At 57.8% G+C, this 24,112-nt stretch overlaps 1 protein-coding gene across 1 annotated transcript; it reads left to right on the top strand.

Annotated features, from left to right (window-relative positions):
* Window positions 1-459: 459 nt before the first annotated feature.
* DBH (dopamine beta-hydroxylase) lies at window positions 460-24,112 on the top strand. Its single transcript, XM_003941381.4, has 12 exons — window positions 460-848; window positions 3,700-3,846; window positions 5,924-6,181; window positions 7,398-7,574; window positions 8,189-8,291; window positions 11,750-11,916; window positions 15,660-15,803; window positions 16,268-16,306; window positions 16,913-16,972; window positions 21,388-21,515; window positions 21,946-22,108; window positions 23,146-24,112. Exons 1-12 carry the CDS (start codon window positions 501-503, stop codon window positions 23,275-23,277), a joined length of 1,866 nt encoding a protein of 621 aa, XP_003941430.1. The 5' UTR covers window positions 460-500; the 3' UTR covers window positions 23,278-24,112.

Below are 24,112 nucleotides of genomic sequence, written 5' to 3'. Positions count from 1 at the left end.
TGGGCCCACCCGCCAGTACTGTACAAATGGCTCTGCTCGCCGGGCCAGGCCCGCAGTGGCTGTAGGTCCATCCTTCGCTGTCAGCCTGGAGCAGCCCCTCCGACCTCAGCCTGCTGCTCAGTGGGTGGAGGTGGCTCAGACACCACCCCACTGGGGACTGGACCAGACGTCCTGTGAGGCAGTCAGCCGGTTCCGGGCTAGGGGGCACCTGAAAGGCTTCTTGGCTGCAGGGGGGATCTGCTTTTGGGACAGTTCTTCAGGGCCATCTCAGAAGGGACAGCATCCGCCTGTCTGCTTCAACCCCCACTGACAATGTCCATGTATCATTAGCGCTAATTAGCGGAGGACAGCAGGCAGAGCGCTTGGCCTGGGGCGAAGGCTTGTGGGAGGGACAATTGAATTGGCCACCAGACAAATGTGATTACGCTTGCTGCCTGGACCCACCCCATGCGGGACTGGGGCATAAATGGCAAAGTGGGACCGGAGAGCTCACCCCAGCCATGCAGGCCCCTGGTCGTTGCTGTCACTGGGCCAGCCTGCCCGGCCCCAGCATGCGGGAGGCGGCCTCCATGTACGGCACAGCAGTGGCCGTCTTCCTGGTCATCCTGGTGGCCGCACTGCAGGGCTCTGCGCCCACTGAGAGCCGCCTGCCCTACCACATTCTTCTGGACCCCGAGGGGTCCCTGGAGCTCTCATGGAACGTCAGCTATGCCCAGGAGGCCATTGACTTCCAGCTCCTGGTGCGGCGGCTTGAGGCTGGGGTCCTGTTTGGGATGTCTGACCGCGGCAAGCCCGAGAACGCGGACCTGGTGGTGCTCTGGACCGACGGGGACACTGCCTATTTTGCGGTAAGTCTCTCCTCCCTGCTAGATCTCCAGAACTTTCCCGACCTGGTACCCCAGCTGGCTGTCTTTCTACACTCACGCTCCTTAGCCCAGAAAGTTTTCTGCCACCACTCAGTGTTTGAGTTGACTCCGCTCTGAGCCAGGTCTGCACCCGAGTTTGGGCATCATGGGGATGTCAATTTGAGGATAAAATAGGAAAGACATGCTTTCCACGGTCCCTGACTGCCCACCCCAGATCACGGGACCCAGCAATCCCAGGGAACGGAACTACGTACAGAGGACGCACACACCACACAGGCTCCTGCCACTCCGCACCCCAAACGTGCGTGAGCACAGATCCCACGACCCCTGGTCCTATAAACAATGCCCAGTACCACGTCCCCAGAGCACACATGCCCACCGACGTGGGCCAGGTGGTGGCTCATGGCCGGGCACAGCATGACGCCTGTGCACCCATGGGATGCAGCCCGACCCACTGTGCTTGTACCCGTGGACCTACTGAGCAGGACAGACACGCTGCCCCCACCCACAGGCACGGAGCAAAGCCCACAGAACTCAGCCGGAACTGCTGGGATGGGCTCTGACTCCCTTCCTTCCAAATTTACCTCCACTTTTGTCCCACAGGGTGGAGAAAGGGGAAAAGTTTCCCTTCAAACTGGAGAGGACTTTAGGCCCTTCCACGCAGGGGTCCCCGAAGGGTGCGAGCCCACTGCCTGCCATGTGTCCGCTCCCTCCTTCCTTCCAATATGGGACTGGCCACCAGGGCCTCTTTGTGGATGAAACCCAACTCTCTCCACAGAAACAGACAACGGAGGGCCAACAGAGTTCTATGTCCCAAGTCAGGAGGTGCTTGCTTTATCTGTGAGCGCGGAGCTGGAGCCAGCGGAGCAGAGTCTGTGTGGGGCGACCGGCCCCAGCTGTGTTCCTTGGTGTCACCGTGGGGTGGTAGGGCAGGCAGTCCCTCTCTGCCTTTTTGAGTTTTGTGAGGGCAGACAGTGGCTGCTGTTTCTGGAGCTGAGCTTGCTCCTCTAATCCTCACGACTCAGCCAGGAGGTACTGGCCCGTGTCACCGGTCAGGCTTAGAGCCACCAGGTAGGGTGGGTGGGGCCGCCTGGGAAGAGCCCTGCTCTGACCCACGGGGCTGCTCGGATTCCCATGCACAAAGACACTCTGTGGCTCAGGGCCAGCTGAGAAAGACCTGGGACAGCCCTGGTGCTGAGCCGTCAGCCGTCCGGAGGAGCAGCTGAGCCCCTTCGTTGGCAGTTTCGAGTCCTTCGTTACTCTGCCCGAGGCACCCTGAATACAGGAGTATTTGCTCCTCTCTGGGGCAGAGTCCTCCTGCCTGCCTTTCCCGGCTGCTAGGGAAGCCAGAGGAAGCCAGGTGACTGCCTTTCCATGCCCTGGCAAGGTTAATTTGCACAACAAATTCCTACAAAAACAAATGTCAGCCTTGTTATTCCTCCCTAAACAATATGTCCAACTAATACCTGCTTGATTTCCAGCTGAAACATCACAGGCGAACTTTCTGCCTCTGTTGAAAATGAGTCTCTCAGCAAACCGGCAGTGTCCCCGGCAGGGCTACACCGCAGGGCTTTTTTCTCTAGGGAAAATTTGGCAACATCTTTCGCAGATTTCTTTTTTCTCAAGGAAATGAAGAGAAGATGTTTTAGCCCTGAATGTAAGATTAAAAAGAAACACAACCGGAAGTCCTTACCGCCAAGGGCCCGTGGGATGCTTGAGTGTGAAGAGCAGCCTGTTCGTCTGGGAAACCTCTTCCCTGTCTCTCAGTGGGTCTCCCTGGCGGTCTTCTCCCCTGTGACCTGGTCTGGGGCCACCATGTCCCTGCCCCTTAGGGCCCAATGCCAGGGAAGCAGATGGGGGTGGGAAGGGCAGAGGACGCCAATCCAGATGCCAGGAAGCATCCTGCTAGAATGCAGTGGGTACGATTCCTCCCTGGGCCTCAGTTTACCTTCTCCAAGCAGGTCCGGGACTAGGGTGAGGGGAGCAGTGCCTAGGTACAGAGTTTAAAGTGGTGCTTCAGGCTGGGTGTGGTGGCTCACGCCTGTAATTCCAGCACTTTAGGAGGGCTAGGCAGGAGGATCGCCTGAGGCCAGGAGTTCAAGACCAGCCTGGGCAACATAGCGAGACTGAGACCGTATCTCTACAAACAAAAATAAAAAATTACACACACACATAAAGTACTAAAGCAGTGTCTGCTCTCAGAGTTGTGCCAGAGCAGGGTGGGCACCTGGGGGCAATCCCCACCTTACTGTGGCGCCCTGGTTTCTCTCTCCCTCCCAGTTCACGCCCCACCCTGTCCCCGACTCTCCCCTTTCTCAGGCTCGGCACCCCTCCCACCTGCCTGACTGAGAGCAGCACTGGCCTGAGGCCCTCGTTCCCAGTCCTGGTGAGGCCTTGGGAGCTTCGGGCACCTTCTTAAGAAGCTCAGTGTCCCGACCCCCAGGCCTGGGAACCCCCATGGCTCATAGAGCCTGTGACTGGCTGGCAAAGCGAGAGCCCTGGCTCCTGGCTGCAGAGGAGTGGAGCACCGTTGGGGCTCGACGCCACTGTCACCAGGCAGAAAGGGGCATAGAAGGTGCGAGTGGAGCCCCAACCCCAGGACACAGGGACTGAGGCCCAGCCTCCCGGGCTGGGTGGGCAATGGACACGGAGCTCTGCCAGGAATGCTGAGCTCTGCTGGGGGACACTGAGCTCTGCCGGGGGACACCGGGGTCTGCTGGGGACGCCGAGCTCTGCCAAGGGGTGCCGAGCTCTGCCAGGGGACGCCCTCTTCCCCTGTGGATCCGCCCGGCTTGGCTCCTGCGTGCCTGAAGCCCGGTGCTTGTCTCTGCAGGATGCCTGGAGTGACCAGAACGGGCAGATCCACCTGGACCCCCAGCAGGACTACCAGCTGCTGCAGGTGCAGAGGACTCCGGAAGGCCTGGTCCTGCTTTTCAAGAGGCCCTTTGGCACCTGCGATCCCAAGGATTACCTCATTGAGGTAAGGATGGCCCTGAGCACCCAGGAGAGAGTGGGCTGCGTGGGCATGCCACCTGCACCAATGTCATGGTACCTTTCCTGTCCTGATAAGTCTGGGGCCATGTCCTGGCCAGCTACATCAGAGAACGCCTAGGAGGGTGGCCCAGAGGCAGTGGCAGGGCTGGGGCGCTCGGGACGGGGTTTCCAGATGCGGGGCTTATGCTGGAACCTCTCCCTTTGGGTTAGACCTTGCTCCTAGGTGTCCCTCTCCTCCTGGTCCTGTCAGTGTTAGGTGGGATTCGGAACCCAGGAGACTTGGCTTTCCAACCCGGCTCTGTCACCAGCTTGCTGTGAGGCTCAGGGCAGGTCCCTGCCTCCTCTGGACCTCACTTTGCCCATCTGTAAAATGGGCATGGGAACTAGACGATCTGTGAGTCCTGACCAACTCTGTCTGGGAGCTCATGGCCACAAAACCTTGAAAAAACCCTAGGCTCCTTATGCTGCTCTAAGAGTCCTCACACCTGTTAGGAAAAGCAACCCACCTTCCCCTTGAAGACGAAACCCTCTTAACTCTAGTTTACCTTGACTCCTTTTGTCTTGTGTAAGTAATGCTTTGGCGTGGCAGTGGCAGGGGCTGGCAGTTAGGGTCAGGTCTTAATCCATGCAGGGAGGCTGAGTGACCACACAGGAGGCCAGTGCCATCGAAAGATTTACTGCATTTCCCAGGAGGACGGGCACCTGTGCCATGCAGGGCCACTGGGGAGCCGTGAGTTTGGTCAGGAGGCAGACACAGGAGCCAGGGCAGAGCCCAGCCCTGAGGCTTCTTGGGGGTTCCATGGGAAAGGCCAGACAGGCAAGCAGCTTCATTTAGACAATTGTGGCGGGCTCTGGGTGGCTTCGGTGGTCTCTAGCTGCCTGGTTTCTGGCCCTAGGGTGATTTAGGGCTGGAGCAATATTGGCCTGGGGTGTGAGAGTCAGATGGAGGGGGTGGCTAGGGATACGGGCTTGGGATGCACTGGAGGGTTGGGAATATGATTCCCACACACGCGTGAATGCTGGCGGGCAGGGCAGGTGCAGACAACTCTGGCCATCTCTTTGACCCTGCAACTAATTAATAGATGCCAAATAGACAAATATTGAATCTAAGAAAACAGAATGGCTGGCTGTTTGCCAGGTGAGGAAACAGAAGCCCAGAGATGGGCGGCGTGGACGTCCCCAGGGGCCAGAGCTGGTGCCGGAAGAGGTTCTTACGGAGGTTGTGGCTTCCCGGTGTAGAGGCAAGGGTGAGCAGAGAACCCTCCAGAACCTCACAGGGGAGGCCAGTGCCTGTGTGTGCTCAGCCCAGAGGCTCCAGGCCAGGTCTACGGGCCTCTGCTGGGGCTCTGGGCATCCTCGGCACTGGGTGGCTCACCACCTTTCCACAAACTCAAAAAGCAAATTAGCCACCCACATAGGTCTGCACCAGCGGTGCCCAGAGAGCTGCAAAAGGCACTTTCCATACCCGATCCCCGTGTCCACTCATGATAGCGTGTCATGAAGCCAGCACCAGCGTCCTGCCTCCTGAGTCTGCCCATGACCTTCAGCACCGCATAGACCCACGGAGCCTTCTCTGGCTGCTTGGTCCCCTCCTGCCGGGCTCGTGGTGACTATGTAACATAGCGTGGCTCCACAGCTCAGTGTGGCCGTCAGCAAACCCCAGGATATTTCCTTCCTTTTGTAGAGGGCACTGACTCCTCAGGTTGGGCTGCTGATCTGACCAATGACCCCCAAACCCAGTCCCTGGTGACCTTGGGGTTGGTGGAGGGAACCAATGTCCTGGCCGCCCTAGCTCACAGCGGGCCCAATAGTCAGGGGTTGAATGTGGAATGTGTTTAGAAAGACAAAAGTATTTGATGGCCTGTGCAAACAGGGGATCCTGGGGCCGGGTCAGCCGGGGATTTAGTACCAGCTGGGGCCATGCCAGCCTTAAGGGTCCCTCACAGAGACGAGAGCAAGGTATGCCACTTGGCAGGTATGGGTGGACAGGGACATGGCATCCACTCAGGAGCTCTTCTGGGGCCTCTGAGCGGGCGACCCACTGAGCCCCGTCTCGGCTGCAGGATGGCACCGTCCACTTGGTATACGGGATCCTGGAGAAGCCGTTCCAGTCACTGGAGGCCATCAACACCTCGGGCCTGCGGATGGGGCTGCAGAGGGTGCAGCTCCTGAAGCCTGACATCCCCACCCCGAAATTGCCCTCAGACACGTACACCATGGAGATCCACACCCCCAACATCCTCATTCCCAGCCAGGAGACCACGTACTGGTGCCATGTCAAAGAGCTCCCCAAGAACTTCTCACGGCACCACATCATCATGGTACGTGCGGGTCTAGGACCCAGGTCCTCACCCAGCTCTGCCTCCCTGACACACGTCCCTGCTCCCCCCGCCTCCCCTCCCCACCCCTGACCTCGCCCCTCCCACTCTCACCCTGGAGAGCTGTCCACGGTCCTGGTTGGACCAGGGGGCCTCTTACCACCAGCAGGTTTCAGGCACCTGCCTGAAGTCCTGCAGGAACCGTTAGTGGCCTGTCTTCCCTGTCACCCTGCTCACTCCCCACCCTGAAGGGGGCCTCTGAGCTCCCACTTCCCTGCCTGGACCAAAGCAACCAAGATTTTGGCTTCTGCATCTTTCGGTGGGACTGCACCTGCTGTCCGTCTGTCAGGCCACCTCCCCCTTCACGAAAACGCAGCTTTAGTCAGAACTCACTTGCTCTAGAACACCCCCCCCCCCGAGGAAGACAGAATAGCAAAGGCAATAGCTGTCGAGTGTCCGCTATGCCGCTGGCCCTGGGGGAGGGGCACAGTGAGCCCTCCTCCATCGCAATAGCCCCCAGTTTCCAGCAGAGGAAGCAAAGCCCAGACAGGTCATGTGAGCATCCAGAGACACACAGCAGGAAGGCGCATGGCTTAGACAGGCATCCCCAGAGTTTTTACACAAGGGGCCAGTTCACTGTCCCTCAGACCGTTGGAGGGCTGCCACATACTGTGCTCCTCTCACTGACCACCATTGAAAGAGGTGCCCCTTCCTGAAGTGCGGTGGGGGGCCGGATAAATGGCCTCAGGGGGCTGCATGCGGCCTGCGGGCCGTAGTTTGGGGACGCCTGGCTTAGAAGTTTCGCTCAGAGAGGTTATGTGAGTGCCCAGAGTCACACAGCAGGAAAGGGCATGGCCTTGACAGTGTGCTCGGGGCCCAGGCTCTAACCTCGGGGCTGCCCTGCCTCCACTGGGGCTGCAGGAGCTGGCCGGCCATGGCCCCATATGAATAAGGACAGCTGCGTCTTGTCCTTGCTTTGGCAGGAAGTGGCCTGTATGAATCTCATTTCCGTAACCCTGGAGGTCTCTACAGGCTTTCTGTCTGCTTCTGGGCTAGTGGCTCCACCCTCATGGCCCTGAGCCCCAGAAGTGCCCCTGGAATTGCCCTGATCATCCCTCCCATTTTATAGATGGGCAGACGGAGGCCTGTGGAGGGAGGCTGCTGGGGAGGGGAGGGCAGGGGGCTGGTTCCCCGGGCTCAGGGGGCTGCCTCCTCGCAGTACGAGCCCATCATCACCAAGGGCAACGAGGAACTCGTGCACCACATGGAGGTCTTCCAGTGCCCCCCCGAGATGGACAGCGTTCCCTACTTCAGCGGGCCCTGCGACTCTGAGACAAAACCCAGCAACCTCAGCTATTGCCGCCGAGTGCTGGCCGCCTGGGCCCTGGGCGCCGAGGTGCGTGCCCCGCGACCCCAGGGTGGCGTCTCCTGCCTGGGCCTCTGGCGTGCCCCCAGCCCTGTTTTCCCAGCTTCACTGTCTTGGAGGCCCCAAGAAAGAGCTCCTAAGGGGACCCACGAGGCCATCGGAAGGGCCAGCCGTGAGGTGACCTCCTCGCCTCTGTGATGCCTGAAATTTCACCTGCTTCCAGCCTTTGTTATTTTCCATAGAAACAAGAGTGCCCCAGGAGTGCATGCCCTCAGTGGGTCCTGGAGTCAGGGTTTTGTGCACAGAGTGGTCCCAGGACTGGCTGGTGGTGGGGCCAGGGTGGAGGCCTCCCCAGGCTGACACTGGGGATCTCACCAGCTCTCCCACCTATCTAGAGAAGGGGTTTCAGGGAAGGGCTCAGCCCCAGGCACCAGCTCCTCTCCCCGACTCCCTGACCCGAGTCTCATAGGCTGTCTCTGGGGAGCTTAAATAGCTGCCTATAGGAGGAAGCATCACTCAAATCCTGCTGTGCCCCGTCTACCACCCCTGCAGCTCAGGCCCCAACAGCTGGCTGGGTTTGCCCCTGTCCCTATCTGGGACCCTCTCAGGACACACCCATTTGTCTGACACCCTGCTCCACACAGGCCTTTTACTACCCAGAGGAAGCTGGCCTTGCCTTCGGGGGCCCTGGGTCCTCCAGATATCTCCGCCTGGAAGTTCACTACCACAACCCGCTGGTGAAAGAAGGTAGGGGGCTCTGCCACCGTCCTCCCCTCAGAAGCCCCAGGGCTCAGCTGTGTTGAGCCATGGAGAAAATCCCACCCTTTGTGTGCCCTGCATGGCGCCTCTGCCGTCCGGCTGTTCTTGGCACGTGGCCCTCGGGTCAGCCTCGTCTGCTCTCCATTGTCCATGGCTGTAGTGGGCTCCCAGGGACAGGGCCTTGTGGGGCTCACTCCTCATGGTGTCGCCAGGGCCCAGCAGTGGCCCCATACCTCCCTCCTTGTCCCTATAATACTGGCTGCCATCAGCGCAGCCCTGCTCATCTCGGGGACACCCCACGTGGGAAAGGGCAAGGGGAATTTTCATAAGGGAAGCCGCCAGATGCCAAGCTCCAGATAGAGGCAGTGGTGTGTACATAGACAGGGAGGGTGTAAAACAGGGCATGTCTGGGGACACAGGACGTCCAGCCTGGCCGCACGGCAGGCACAGGAAGGGGAGCTGGGGCAGCAGCTGCTGGGTCACCCAGACCTGAGGGAGGAGTGAGCAGGGTCAGCGTTTAGCATGGCAAGACCAGGCAACGCTACCTCAGAAACTGAAAATACTTCCTTCTCTCTGTTGCACCAGCATCTTCCACCATATATAGACACACACACGCACGTGCACACACACACGCACACACACGCGCTCTATCTCTCTGAATGGCACTTCTTATTTCCATTTGTGCAAAGTGCAGAAGCGGTCTAAGAGATAAGAGCTAGGCTGTGACTCCCCACCTCGGGGATGCCTAAGGCAGGGGGCGGTGGTGACCTCACCCTCTGCCTGTTCACCCACCTCCCACAGCTGCTGTGAAGCTGGGAAAGGCTCACGCACAGAACTTGCTGTGTGTTGGCACAGGGCTGTGCCCAGCCAACAGTTGTCTGTGGTTTTCCCTGGCTGCATAAGTAATACCTTCCGCCGCTGCCGGAGCTCTCTCCACACGCACAGGGACGGGTATAAGTCAGCTTGGGCCTTAGCATGATACAGGATTTATTGCTCATTTAAGCCCTGAAAGCAAATGGATTTATGAAAACTCCCTAAGCGTCAGGGAAGTCTGTCTGTTCATGATTATCTGGTTGTATTTATGGATCCTTTGCCAAATATAAGGACGCTCCTGTCACTTTACCAATCTCGAGATGGGCTGCTTTTCTATAAATATCAAAATCCCACAATTATTTCATGATTTAATCCCCATCTGAAGTTTAACCAATTGCAACACCCTTTTTATTATTATCCTCTGATGCAATCAGCCCGGAGATACAGGAGCCGTTTGAGTTTGGATGGTGCAGGGGTGTCCAGGGAAGAAGGCAGAGGCAAGAGGAGGTGTTTTGGCCTCACCCTAGAGGAAGCAAGCAGGGAGGTGGCTGGGCCTCCTGACGATGCCCTGAGCTCAGTCTACAGCCCTGGTTTGAATCCCAGCTTGGCCGCTTCCCAGCCCTGTGATCCAGAGCAGAGTCTTCGGCTCAGGCTCCATCCTCAGTTCCCTCATCTGTAAAATGAGCCTGATGATCCTTATTGTGCAAAACTCTTAGGAAGGGGATAGGTTATGTCCAGACAATTTCTGGCACCCAGGGAAGATGTTAGTATCTGCACCACCCTCTTATTCTTGATCATAAAGGGCAACGCATGTACACTGCTGGAGAGCAAAAAAGCATGAAGAAGATGAAACCATTCCCCAGCTCCTGGCTCCCAGTTTTGAAGCGAGCACTGATCACCGGCTACGTGTCTGCCCTGACTGGTTTTCTGGCCCATTAATTTTTTTCTTGTGACCAGAACTTCATATCTGTTTTTTTTTTTTTTTTTTAATTCATCTTCATCAGAAGCCTTGTCCCTGTGAATTAAAACCCGTTGTCAATTTCATACCCCATGCCACTTGACCACCCTTTCCTATACATAACCCAGGGGGCGGAGCCTCCTGCTGCACAGCCCCTCCTGACTATCCCGCCATGTCCACCATGCATCTAGGGACATAGGGCTATGGCCAGGCCTTCAAATCCCCCACCATGAGCTCAGCCTGTACTCAGAACCGGGCTGCTGATTCACCAGGCATGGAGTTTCAGGAACAGCAGGGCTCTCTGGAGGACGCCTGGTTTCAAGGATGTTCCAGTGGGTGCCAGCATCCCTGAACCTCTGTTTTTTTGTTTTTTGTTCTGAGACGAAGTCTCACTCTGTCACTCAGGCTGGAGTGTGGTGGCGTGGTCTCGGCTTACTACAACCTCCGCCTCCCAGGTTCAAGCAACTCTCCTGCCTCAGCCTCCCGAGCAGCTGGGATTATGGGCTTGTGCTACCACGCCCAGCTAATTTTTGTATTTTTAGTAGAGACAGGGTTTTGTCTTGTTGGCCAGGCTGGTCTCAAACTCCCGACCTCAGGTGATCTGCCTCCCTCGGCTTCCCAAAGTGCTGGGATTACAGGTGTGAGCCACGGTGCCTGGCCTCCTGGACCTCTGACCATCAGTTTCACGTGACTGCTGGGAGGCCTGCCCAGGGAGCTTCAGGGACTCTCCAGTTAGCAAACGGCAAGAAGCAGCAATAGGTGTTGCCAAACCGCAATCAGGAGATACACGGTCTCCGTGATAGGAAGCAGCAGCACGTTTTCCTTTGGAAGAGGCCCTTGACTGTGGGCTGAGGCCCAGAGAGGGACAGCAAGTCATCTGAGAGCACACAGCACACTGTTGACCAAGCGGGACCTGGGGCCATGCCTGGTCGGGGGCTGGACCTGCAATGCTGGCCCTCCTCCTGGGGCCACATTCTTGCTCAGATTGTTCCTGAGACGTCAGCTGGGTAGGTGGATTCCCTGGGTCTGCAGGACAGAAATCAAAGTAGTAAAAGTGTGGGCTGCAGAGAGGATGTGCTCCCTGAAAGCTTCTCGTTAACCTCAACACAGAGATACACTCACACTTGCCCAGCTTTGACGCGGGGCCAGGGCTCTTCTGGGCCATGAGCAGATGGGAGTTCCATGCCCTCTTCTTCCCCCAGACCACATCCGGCAGGTGGTCACTGTCCTGCAGGCTGATTTCCAGCTAAGGCTCCTTTGAACGTGGAATAAGAACATCGAAGCACTTAGGAAACAATCTGAGCACAGAACACGAGTTGTTCAGGAGTTTCCCAGCGTATCAGCCGCATCTCACCCGCACCTGATTCCGCGGCCAGCTTTAAGTGCCTCCTCTTGATCACATCTCTCCATAGCTTTCAGCTAGTTTTCGGAGAAACAATAGCGCTTTCTTCCCGGAGAGTGTAGCCTGTTTCTGTTAATTGACCTTGCTCGCTGCTGGCATCCACAGGTGTGGGAACAAAGACGGAGGCTCTTGGTCTGCCTAGCGGGTGGGAGCAGACTGGGGGATGGCCTGCCTCCTGGCTGAGCACTGGGGTCATAGGGATCATCTGTCAGCAGTGGGAGGTGAGAGGGCCTCCACTCTCCGCTCACCTCCATCCATCCCACCTTCTCCCAGGACAGCACGACTCCTCAGGCATCCGCCTGTACTACACGCACAGGGTACGGCGCTTCGAAGCCGGGATCATGGAGCTGGGGCTGGTGTACACGCCAGTGATGGCCATTCCGCCGCAGGAGACTGACTTCGTCCTCACTGGCTACTGCACGGACAAGTGCACCCAGCTGGTGAGTGGGACTGGGCCCCGCACGGCACTCTCCCTCCTCCCTCGTCCCCCAGTGGAGGCCTGGCAGGTGGCGGTCCAAGAAGGCTGGCAGGCACGGCTTTGGCTCCTCTGACCCTGAATCCCCCTGTGGTCCTCCCTCTCTTCTGTATGCACGGAAGCCTTCCTGCTGAGAGGCCACGTGTGTGTGTGCACCTCCCTCTCCAGCAATAACCACGGCTCCCACTAGTCCACACCCACGTGCCAGGCTTCCACGCGCTGCATTTTAAAATATGCCATCGTTATGTAAGCTGTACACACATGCACTCGCCACTCAAAAGCACAGGCACTGCAGCTAAAGAAAACGCTCCCCTCACCCGCCGCCGCCTCTCCCCGAGATACCCACTTGTCGGCTCTCTGTGTCCTTCCAAACCTTTCTCCTGTGTATTTCAGGAAGCCCTTGCAGGTGCTGGAAACCTTCTGTGGGTTTTTTTTTAGAGTCATACTGAATAGTTTATGAATTTTTCCACAAATGGAGTCATTTGTCCTGTGATTTGCCTTTTTATTGCTGCATAGTATTCCACAGGATGGGGTTTTCACCATGTACCTGAGCAGGGCAGGACTAGAGGAGGCAGTGAGGTGCCAGCTACAGGATCTCAGGGAGCGCCCATCCTCAGGGCTGTGCACGCTGTGTGGGGGCACAGGTTGGCGCTTGGGCCCTGGCGTCGACAGCAGGGCCTTGGCCTCTGGTGAGATCGGGCCGTAGCTACTAAAATCTCCTCCTGGGCTTGCCCTATCTTGGTCAGAGCCTGTGCTGAACTGTCTCCCTGTCAATCAGTGTCTAGGCTGTTGGCAACTTTTCACGAATAGAAATAAGCTTCCGAAAATCCTTGTCCATGCAGGAAACCATTTTCTCATGCAGATTTCTAGACGTGAAATTGCTGCTCAGAGACATGAGTGTTCCTTTGACTAAACCTTGTCAAATGCCCCTCAGAAAGCCCATCTGCTGCCTCCTCCCACACACAGGATGAGAGGGTCCCCGGTTTTACTGACCGGGTAGGTGCCAGACTTACCAACCCACTGGATCAACAATAATTGTAAATATTTTCTCAGTCATTTGGGAGGAAGGCACGTCAGTGCTGTTTAACTTGAGTTTTCTGTGCATGGACTCATCTTCTCATCGGCCCCCTGGCCATTTGCTCCTCTTTTGTGTTCATTCCTGTGCCCAGTTTTTCTGGTAGGTGGTTGGTTTTTCTTACTATTGGTTTCTAGTTCTTCTTATGTGATGGGTGCTATTTCCTAGTTTGTGTGTGTGTTATAAACATTTCTTCCTGTGGGGTAGCTTTACTTCTCATAATGGCCTAGAACAGGTGTCCCCAAACTACAGCCCGCGGGCCGCATGCGGCCCCCTGAGGCCATTTATCCGGCCCCCTGCCGCACTTCAGGAAGGGGCACCTCTTTCATTGGTGGTCAGTGAGAGGAGCACAGTATGTGGCGGCCCTCCAACGGTCTGAGGGACAGTGAACTGTCCCCCTGTGTAAAAAGTTTGGGGACGCCTGGCCTAGAAGGTAAGTGTTGACGTGCCCATTTCACAGATGAGGAGGCTGAGGCTTGCTGGGATCACGCTGCCAGCAGTTGCGCAGAGTGGGATTCAGATACCAGCCTGTCTGACTTTGAAAGCTGTGCCCATGGCAGCAGATTGTGTTGTAATGAGGTTTATAGTGCATTTTCCTTCCCAGCAAATGAGTCGATTAGGATTTTTTCTTCTTGTGGGGAAGCCCCCAGACCATCCCAGTCTTCCAAGCAAAAGTTCCTCAAGGCTGACGAGAGACAGAGCTCTTGGCTGGCACGGGACCCGTGGTCTCCCGCAGGAAATCCGTTCTCTTTGTCCGAGACTGGGTTGAGAAACCTTAAACCACGCTCTGCAGTGGACACTGCCTCCCACTTCCCTAAAGCCCCCACTGGTCAAGCGTGGGCCCATAGAAAAGGCTCCATGGCCGGGGCTCACAGGGAAGAGTGGCCTCAGGCCGGCAGCACCCACCGCCCCTTGCGTGGCCTTGGGGCCTTTGACTCCACTGACTGCTGACTGTGAGAACGCCTCTGTCCAGCCCCAGGAATGCAGAGCCGCCCTCCCGTCCCAGAGTCCTCTACGACCTTACATGACAGAATGAGAGTGTTCAGTCTTGTCTCTCCTTTAGCAGATAACAGAGGGGCACAAATTCTGCAGCCAAAATCCGGCGTAGGCTAGATATCCCAGTGAAACAGACAGGCCAAGAAGAGAGTGCTACTTTGGACCAGAGTGCCCAGAAGAGCATAGTCCTCCCTCCACCTGGCTGTGCCTGGCATCTCTAGGCCAGGGTCAGCCTCTGGGCACCAAAGGGTCATTGGGACCCTTTGGGCTTCCAGGCCTGGCACACCATGGCCCCTCGAGCCATTGCAAGGGACACAAAGCTATCAGTGACGGCAAGGTCAGGGGTGACTGCTGCTTGGGAGGGAGAGGGAAAGAACAAAACTGACGGCAGATGAGTCGTAAAAGGCTCGGCCATCCTTGACCTTCAGGAATGGGGCCGACGGGACCTGCCGAAGGCATGAACAAGCTCGGCAGAGCCTGGCAGTGGGTGGGCAAGGAGACAACTCACAAAGAAAATGCTCCATTTCAGGAAACACTTTCTGTTTGTTTGTTTTTGAGATAGTTTTGCTCGTATTGCCCAGGCTGGAGTGCAGTGGTGCGATCTCAGCTCACTGCAACCTCCGCCTCTCGGGTTCAAGGGATTCTCCAGTCTCAGCCTCCTGCGTAGCTGAGATTATAGGCACGGCCACCACACCTGGCTAATTTTCATATTTTTAGTAGAGAAGGCGTTTTACCATGTTGGCCAGGCTGGTCTCAAACTCCTGACCTCAAGTGATCCACCTGCCTCGGCCTCCCAAAGTGCTGGGATTACAGGCATGAGCCACCACGCCTCACCATGGAAACGCATTTTCTATCTAACAAAAAGTTAGCATTAGGTTAGAGAAAACTTTTGCTCTCTGGAAGATTCTCTCATGCCCCAGCGATGGCTGGCGAGAGACCTCTTGGTGTGAGGGCTGCCGTCTTTTCTGTGAGGCCGGCCTGCAGCCTCAGAGCGCCCAGCTGCAGCACTCTGTGCTCACATCTGTCTTGGCCCTGGACGACCACCTTCCAGTTGCAGCTGTAGCTTCCGGCTGTAGCAGGGGCGATGCTGAGCACAGGCAGAATGTAGCCTTGGCTGCCTTGAAGCTGAAAGGAAGACACATTGCAGGGCAGCTGAAAGGCCTGCCCGGCCCAGCACGCAGGGCACTGCCCAGGCCTTCCGCCTCTCGTCGTCCACTGGATGGCAAGGCCTTGGGCATAGAGGCCACGCGCTGCTCAGCTTAGTGGCTTTGCCACTCCCTGTCCATGGGGGACTCACCTTAAAGGTCTGTTGACTGAGTGAAGCTGGACCCATCAGACTTCTGGGGCTCAGGAAAGGTCCAAGACTCAGAAAGAAAGTCTCTCCCAAGCGGGACTGGGGGCTGCTTCCTTGGGCGCTGGGGGCTGTCGCGGCCACCTCGCTCTTGAGCAGGTCATTCCCCGTGAGGTTTCTGATGGTGGCTCTGAGCTGGCCGGGGAGAAAGACCTGGAAAATTCAAGTGTTTCAGGGAAGCAGACTGCCCGGGGGACTGATCCCTGCCGGGTCTGGCCGTGGACGGGAGGGTCCCCTCGGGGGTCGGGCCCTGACACTGCAGCCCCCCCCAACCCCCACCCCACAGGCACTGCCCCCCTCCGGGATCCACATTTTCGCCTCTCAGCTCCACACACACCTGGCCGGGAGAAAGGTGGTCACGGTGCTGGTCCGGGACGGGCTCGAGTGGGAGGTCGTGAACCAGGACAATCACTACAGCCCTCTGTTCCAGGTAGGGACCTGCGCCCCACTCCCGCCCCACCCCCAGCCCTGCCCCCAAGCCACCTGCTGGGCCTACTATCACGGACGTCATAGGGACGGCCCCAGGCTGGCTTCTTTCTCCTGGGCCAGGCCCCCTATGCGGCCTGTGCTCCCCGCTTGGGTGTCTGGTCATAGGGAGGGTCTCTGGGATGGGGGTCTGGACACGGCAGATGGTGGTGGGATTCAGGAGACCCAGGCAGCCCTCTGGTCACAGGGGTCTCACTCTTAGATAACCACCTTCTCGTTTGAATCTAATGCCCTCCCTGGCCAGAAGCCGTACTTAGCCAGCCCTGGCTTCCACTGTAGAGGCTGGGGCAAAATGGACACCCCCAGAGGTCGGGGAGGCCTGAGGGAGGGCGCAGTGAGGGGGTTGGGTCCAGTCTGCAGCTCTCTGAGGTCTCCACTCCCCCAACCGCTCGGCTCTGCCTACCCCAGGAGATCCGCATGCTGAAGAAGGTCGTGTCGGTTCATCCGGTGAGTGCCCAGCAGGAAGGCCGTTCCCATCACTGACACCAGCCGGGGTGACTGGGAGGGCTGGGGTTGCCTCCAGAAGGAGAGGGACAGAGAAAGTGAGGTGGGGAGGGGAGAGATGCCCAGGGCAGGGGGAGGGTTCCTGTGGGTGGCTCAGGGCTGGGCTGCCTCATGAGGAGACTTATCAGGAGTTCAAAGAGGGACATGGGAAGGGAGGGATGAGACAGGACACCCCCAGGGGATGCGTGTCCTCAGCCCAGTCGGCTGAACCACAAACCCGAGAGTGTCTGGGAGGAGATGAGGGCGCTGAGGCCGGCAGTGGAGCCCTGATTCCACAGAAGGGAAAGCCCAGGCCTCCGTGGGGCCCTGCACAAGTCCCCTGAGATGTGTCATGCCCCACCGGCCTGCACGCCCACTGGCCTGAGCCCTGTGTGACCCACTGGGCCGCAGGAGCTGATGGTGTATAACTTCCTGGGGACACTCAGCCTGTGAACTTCACATGTGAACCTGCTGCACTCCCCCAGAGGTGCCCTGGCACACACAGTGGCGTGGTCCCATGGGGACAGGAGCAGGCGGCAGGTGCTAATGGTCATGTTGGCTTTTCCCCAGGGAGATGTGCTTATCACGTCCTGCACGTACAACACGGAAGACCGGGAGCAGGCCACCGTGGTGAGTCACCGCCACTTCCCTCTACACCTGCCCAGGGAGTGCTTAGCCTGGGCCATCTGAGGAAGGAGGACAGGTCTTGACTCCTCACCTGGGGCATGGGCTGTCCCCTCATCCCCTCAATAAGCCGGCTGTCCTCGGCACCCACTCCCTGAACCCACAGTGGTGGCATCACCAGGAGCCTGGGATAAATGTAGCCTCCTGGGTGGAGACATGGGCAGGCCCACTGAGTCAGAGACATGGGCAGTGGCACTGAGCCACCCGTGTTTTAACAAGCTCCCAGCTGATGTCGACCCCAGCTCATGATTAAGAACCACTCACACTGAGAAGCATTTCTCAGCACCGGGGCTGGTGTGGGGAGAAGCCGTAGGACAGGAGGTGGACCTTTGCCCCGTGGAGCTCAAGATGCACCAGGGAGACAGGCCTGGAGCACCTGCTGCTAACGACAAGCCAAGTTACAAAAACACTTTAAAAACCGGGTTGTGGAGCCATAGGTGCAGGGGCCCGAGAGGGCCTCTTCAGAGACGTGGCTGTCCCACGGAGCCTAGAGGAGAGGGGAGGAGGTGGAGGAAGGCTCCGTGCAGGGGCAGCGTGCGGGGAGCCCCAGAGGACAGAGAACATTCTCAGGATGGCAAGGAGGGGAAGGGAGGGTGGAGACATGGGTAGGCGTCAGGTGGGGTGAGCGTCACTGAGGATGCATTTTGGCTGGACTGCAGACAGTCCTGGGAGAATCTGCACTGGGGACATGTGCTTTCAAGGCTGGGTATCTAGGCAGCACCAGGACACAGGCAGCTGCGGGAGCGTCACCCCACAGGCTGCTTCTGGGAGTGAAAGGGGATGCTGGTCACAATTCCCTGGGTCCCAGGCACAAGCCAGGACCTCCCTGCCACTGGATCCGTCCAGCTGTCTCCGTGACCATGGTGGTCTCCCGTGGTTATCCTGCAAATTGTGTGGCTCAGAGTGGAGCAGACCTGGTTACACCTACCCTGACACCCCTCAGCGCCAGGAACTTCGGTGCATGTCACAGCCCTGTTCTTTGTGTTTCAATCCAATGTGGATTCACCTGATGTTTACTGAGCCCCGACTGCCAGTCTCATTTCTGTTTTTCTTTTTCTTTTTCTTTCTTTTTTTTTTTTTTTTGAGATAGAGTCTTGCTCTGTCACCCAGGCTGGAGTGCAGTGGCATGATCTCAGCTCCCTGCAACCTCCGACTCCTGAGTTCAAGCAATTCTCCTGCCTCAGCCTCCTAAGGAGCTGGGATTACAGGCACCCACCACCACGTGTGGCTAATTTTCGTATTTTTAGTAGAGATGGGGTTTCACCATATTGGCCAGGCTGGTCTCAAACTCCTGACCTTGTGATCTACCTACCTCAGCCTCGCAAAGTGCTGGGATTACAGGCATGAGCCACCGTACCCAGCCTCATTTATGTTTCTTTTTAAACAGCCTTACTGAGATGTAATTCACGGACTGCAGCATTCATTCATTTAAAGCATGCAATTCTATGATTTTCTGTATGTTCACATATACAGGCAGCCCATCCCCATGGTCAATTTTAGAACATTTTCATCACCCCCAAAGGAAACCCCATATCCATTAAGCAGTCGGTCCTCATTCCCCTCCCGCCTCAGCCTGGCAACTGATCTGTTTTCTGTCTCTGTGGATCTTCCTGTTCTGGACACTTCACGTGAATAGAATCACACAATACGTGGCCTTTCGTGTCTGGCTTTTTTCATAGCGTGATGATCTGGAGGTTTCTCCATGTTGTAGCAGGGCTCAGTGCCTCATTCCTTTTCATGGATGAGTAACAGCCCGTTGTACAGATGGACCGCGTTTTGTGTATCCATTCATTCATTGATGGACATCCGAATTGTCTCCGCCTCTCATTTAGTTTTCACACCAGTCTCCAAGGTAGGAGTATTTATATTTTCTTTCTTTCTGAGTCTCACTCTGTCAGCCAGGCTGGAGTGCAATGGCACGATCTCGGTTCACTGCAATCTCTGCCTCCCAGGTTCAAGCGATTCTCCTACCTCAGCCTCCCGAGTAGCTGGGATTACAGGCATGTACCACCACACTCAGCTAATTTTTGCATGTATATTTTTTTGAGATGGAGTCTTGCTCTGTCGCCCAGGCTGGAGTGCAGTGGCACAATCTCAGCTCACTGCAACCCTCCCAGGTTCAAGCGATTCTCCTGCCTCAGCCTCCTCAGTAACTGGAATTACCAGCAGGTGACACCACACCCAGATAATTTTCGTATTTTTAGTAGAGACGGGGGTTTCACCATGTTGACCAGGCTGGTCTCGAACTCCTGACCTCAAGTTTACCAAAGTGGTGGGATTACAGGCATGAGCCACGGCACCCAGCCAGTTTGTATTTTCACAGGTGAGACAAGCAGGCTCAGAGAGGGCAGGCATTTGACCAGGGTCACACAGCTAATAGATGGCTGAGCTGGGATCTGACCCAGGGCCTTGTGCCTCACAGCTTTTGCCACACACTTCCTGTCTCCCTTGGATTTCAGGTGACAACTGCTGTGAGTGCATGATCACAAAGTCAGGGTGGGGGGTTGGGGTGGGCAGGAGAGCTTTGCCAGCCCTTTATTCGCTGTAGAGGAGGTGCTCAGGAGATCCTGGCAGCGGCCAATGTCAGGTGCCTGCCACAGCCCAGCACTGCTCCGATAACTCATCCTAACCACACCCAGCCTTGCTGGGGCCTCTGAGCATATCCAACCAGGAGACCCAGTGAGATCCAGCCACTGAGGCCACACAGTGAACTGGAGGCAGGGCTGGTATGGGTGGAGGTGCCAACCCTGACCGTGCTGCCTCTCAGCTGAGCACCTGTGTGGTGCTGAGCTTGCAGACAGCAGGCTCTGCAGATGGAGCACCCCAGGCGGGACCACAGCACCGGCCCCATTCTGCAGGCGCAGCCCCAGGGCCAGGGATGGGGAGGTCTCCAGCGAGGAAACTGCATGTTCCCTGCCCAACCTGGCTTTGTGGCAACAGAACTGATGCCATGTCCCAGGGCGTCTGAGGCTGCCAGGCCTGGTGAGCACCACTGACGTCTCAGATGCCCGTTCTTCAGGGCTTCCCCGGCCCGTGCCCTCCTCTCAGCAGTGGCTTCATCACAGCAGCAGGCGAGATCAAAGGGGAGGGCAGCTCCCCAGGCGGATCTGAGCTTCTCGTGCTCCGATAACTGCTCGCCTGCTGATCCAAGAGACAGCGGCCTTTGAAATTCCATTTCCTTCCCCAGGTGAGAGAGGAGGACAGATCCTGCACAGGGTTCGACCCAGCTCCCTTTTGATGTCGGCAGCGGCAGAGGCGGGGAGGGGCGGGAACTCACATAGGACAGTTACCGCCCCGATCTGACGCGGGCCGGATGGATGATAAAAGCCGGGAAGGGAGGAATCCAGCCCAGAGAACAACGCAGGCAGAAACCCTCCCGGCCAACAGGTGCCAGGTTTGGTCTCTGGACAGAACTGCCCCGTGCTCTTTGTCTACATAGGAGGAGGGGCGGCAGCTGGTTTAAGCACCACACTGAGCTTTCCCAGTCCTGTTCTGCCATAGAGTAGCGATGGCCTTTTTCCCCCACTGGCCACATGAAATCTCCAGGCCCACAGCAGCTTCACAAAGAGCAGGGAGCCTGGAGGACACCAGGGCGTCCTGTCCCAGGCCCTGCCCTGCTGGAGTCTGAGCTGCTGTCGGGGGAGCTCTGCTGTCTTCAGCCCCGGCTCCTCCAAGCTGCCGGCATTCTTATTCCTCCTCTGGCTGAGGCTCCACAGTCACCAGCAACCCAGCCAGGGGCTTAAAGCCAGCAGTGGGGACTGAGGGGGTGCCTGCCCTGATTATGGCAGACCATAGGGTTGCCCTGGGAAGCTGGAGGTTGTTGTCACAGCCTCTAGTCACAGTCCTGTCTTCTGGAGCCCTTGCTCCCCTCAGAGCCGAGTTCTAGAAGTGACCGGTGGATGGCTGGGGCTGCAGGGAAAGGGCCTCCCTTGCAGTCCTCGGCTCCAGGCTCTTGCTGGAGGTCATGGGGACAGCTTCTAGCCAACAGCTGGGAGTCTGGGTCACTCAGGCTGTGCCACTGATGCTGTGGCTACCACGGGGCATCCCCTTGCCCACTCTGAGACTCAGTTTCTGTACCCATAAAACGGGCACGATGCCACCCCATCTACTTGTGCCATTTCGTTTTCCCTCACGGCACCATCAGCACCTGACAGGAATTTCCCAGTTAACTCACTCACTGCCTGTCTCTCCTGCCCTCGGTGGAAATTCTGTGAAGGCAGGGACTTTGTTCCTCAGAGCACGCCCGGCACAGTGCCGTGAACAGACAAGGACACAGTGAGCACGTGCGCGTGGCGAAAGCTGCTGGACGGCAGCGTCTCTGTGGCCTGGGCCAGGGCTGACGGCTCTTCTCTGCCTTGCAGGGCGGCTTTGGGATCAAGGAGGAGATGTGTGTCAACTACGTGCACTACTACCCCCAGACGGAGCTGGAGCTCTGCAAGAGCGCGGTGGACGCCGGCTTCCTGCAGGAGTACTTCCGCCTTATCAACAGGTGACGGCTCCCCGCCACGCTCCCCGGCCCAGGGAACCCCGACCCAGACCCTCTGGGCCTGTTAGGCCCCTGGGCAGACTGGAGGAGCCCAGGCTGAGCTAGGAGCCTGTGGTGGCGTCACTCATCCCTCCCCTCACTCGCTTCATGCTGAGTCTGGATTTGACCTGAGAGCCTCCTCAGCCCAGCCCCGAGCAGCTGTTCCCCACCTGCCAAGGTGACCGGAGAGGTGAAGGCGTTGCTGGTGAAGACAGCATCTGGGGCGGCCTGGCAGAGGTGGCGGGGCTGGGGACGAGGTGGCGGGGCTGGGGAGGAGGCCTCAGGAAGATCACCCCAGGGACAGGACCCCACCTGCAGGGAGGCGTTGTCGGTGTTCCCTGGGCTCCCTGCCCCTCCGCCACTCCCCAGCCTGGCTGTTCCTTATCCTCACCAGGTTCAACGGCGGCAAGGAGGTGTGCACCTGCCCTCAGCCATCCGTTCCTCAGCAGTTCGCCTCTGTTCCTTGGAACTCCTTCAGCCGCAAGGTGCTGCAGGCCCTGTATGGCTTCGCGCCCATCTCCATGCACTGCAACAAGTCCTGGGCCGTCCGTTTCCAGGTGTGCAGCCATGGGTGTAGGCGGGCATCCGGCCAGGGCAGGCCTCGTGGAGGGCCCCGGCGGGGGGTGATGGGGCTGCGCACCGAACTGCTGGCAAACGTGCTCGCACAAGGCAGTTAGAGCAAGTGCAGGGTGGTGACAGACCCAGACAGACAGACGGCCAGCAGAGAGAGGGGAGAGAGAAGAGAGAGACAGAGGAGAGAGACAGAGGAGAGAGAGAGAGACAGAGAGAGAGAGAGAGAGAGAGAGAGAGAGAGAGAGAGGAGAGAGAGAGATGAGAGAAAGAGAGAGCCAATAGCAAGGCCAGGAAGGGCAGCACCCTCTCCAGAGGACACCTCCACACTGGTGCCGAATGTCAGATGCCAGTATGAGCAGGTGCACCAACCTCTCCCTGAGCCTAAAAATAAATTGCCAGGGGAGGGGAACGTGAGAAACGAACCAGCCTGAAGCCTTGAGCTGGCTTTTCCCTCCTTCCCTGAGACCCACTGGTATTGGAAGGCATCTCATTTATCCGCAGCCCAGCGGGCTGCGGTCAGGAGCTCAGGCCTTTTGTGGAATTAGTCACATAAGGTGCTGCAGCCTGGAAACCCGGGAAGATCTTTCCCGGAAGCCTTCGGGAGTTGGATTAATTGCTAAGTCAAACATCCTCAGCATCAAGGGAAGGAAGGGCTTATACTGGCTGGCCGAGAATAGTGTGGGCTGGACGCTGAGGGGGAGAAATGGCTAAAAAAAATCAGAGCCTGCAACCAGGCGCTCTGGTTGCTACATTAGTGCATGATGACACTGGGTGGGGCCGGAGGTGGGGAGGGGCCTGGGCGACTCCCAGCTTCCTGACTAGGTGACTGGAAAGCCAGGGGAGGGGGCATTGACTGAGGTCAATGGACCCCCAAAAAGCAGCTTGGGGGAGAAGGGTGAGTTCGGTTTGGAACCAGTCGAGTGTGAGGGCAAGAACCCCAGAGGTGTCTGGGAAGTGGCTGGGAGGTAGCCACCCATCTTGCCCTCCAGCCTCAGTTTACCTCCTGCTGCCTTCCCTGTAGGGTGACTGGAACCTGCAGCCGCTGCCCAAGGTCATCTCCTCGCTGGGAGCGCCCACCCCACAGTGCCCCCCCAGACAGTGCCCAAGCCCTGCCAGCCCCACCATTATCAACATTGTTGGGGACAGAGGCTGAGGGGGGACCTCGCCTCCCCCTCCTCTGTGCTGTCCCTGTGGGCTCACACTGGCTCTGTGACAGCTCCCATGGAACAGCCCTGCATGCCCAGGATGAAGGGGCCAGACCATGCCCTGCCTAAGATCACAGTCCAATCCAGCCTTCTTCCCCGGGGTATCCTGCATGTCTGAGAGGGAACGGGGGCCCTGATGACCTGCCCTGGACCAAGTGTGCCAGGACCTTGTCTGCCCACACCCGCTGGCTCAGTGCAGGGTCCAGCCCTCCACCTGCCCTGTCCCTCCTCACAGGCTAGGTCCCTGGGACAGGCGCCATGCTGGGCCAGGGCACAGACTCACCCTGGATGCTCCCTCCCCCGCCCCGCTGCTCCCCGTGATGGTGATTTGTGTCAGTGCGCGGCGGGTGCTGCTTAGACATTTCCCCGCTGAGTGGCTGCTGTTTCGCAGTGGGCGGCTTCCCTGCGATGGAGGCAGGACCAGGCACTTAGCTAGTTAGAGACTCGTCGGGGAAATTGCTCCATTGCTGAGTAAATAGACATTTTCGCCCACCTAAAGGAAAGCCCTGACAGCTATCACCACCACCAAAAGACGAAGCAGTGAAGCTCCAGCCGGGCTTCTGGGCGCTGGTTCCACGGGGGGTGGAATGGTTCGCACCAACTTTCTCCTGTGGGTGTGGCCGGGGCCGGACAGACCGGGCTGGAGTCAGGGCTGTGCTTTCAGCGTGATTCTGCCACTCCGTGGAGGTGTGCCTTGGGCGGGCCATGTCACATTCCTGACCCTCGCTTTTCTCATCTGTAAAATGGGCTAATGAGCCAATAAAGCTCACACTCGGGCTGGCA

The sequence above is a fragment of the Saimiri boliviensis genome, chromosome 2 (genome assembly GCF_048565385.1).
Source record: "Saimiri boliviensis isolate mSaiBol1 chromosome 2, mSaiBol1.pri, whole genome shotgun sequence".
Taxonomy (NCBI): Eukaryota; Metazoa; Chordata; class Mammalia; order Primates; family Cebidae; genus Saimiri; species Saimiri boliviensis.
Note: the sequence above shows the minus strand (reverse complement) of the source record. Positions and strands in the feature narration are given on the sequence as shown.

What these genes read in the sequence shown, in the direction of transcription:
- DBH (XM_003941381.4), top strand. Translation starts at nt 501, where the DNA reads ATGCAGGCCCCTGGTCGTTGCTGTCACTGGGCCAGCCTGCCCGGCCCC. An exon ending in GGGACACTGCCTATTTTGCG is followed by an intron (nt 849 to 3,699) that starts GTAAGTCTCTCC and finishes TTGTCTCTGCAG; the next exon opens with GATGCCTGGAGTGACCAGAA. An exon ending in CAACCCGCTGGTGAAAGAAG is followed by an intron (nt 8,292 to 11,749) that starts GTAGGGGGCTCT and finishes ACCTTCTCCCAG; the next exon opens with GACAGCACGACTCCTCAGGC.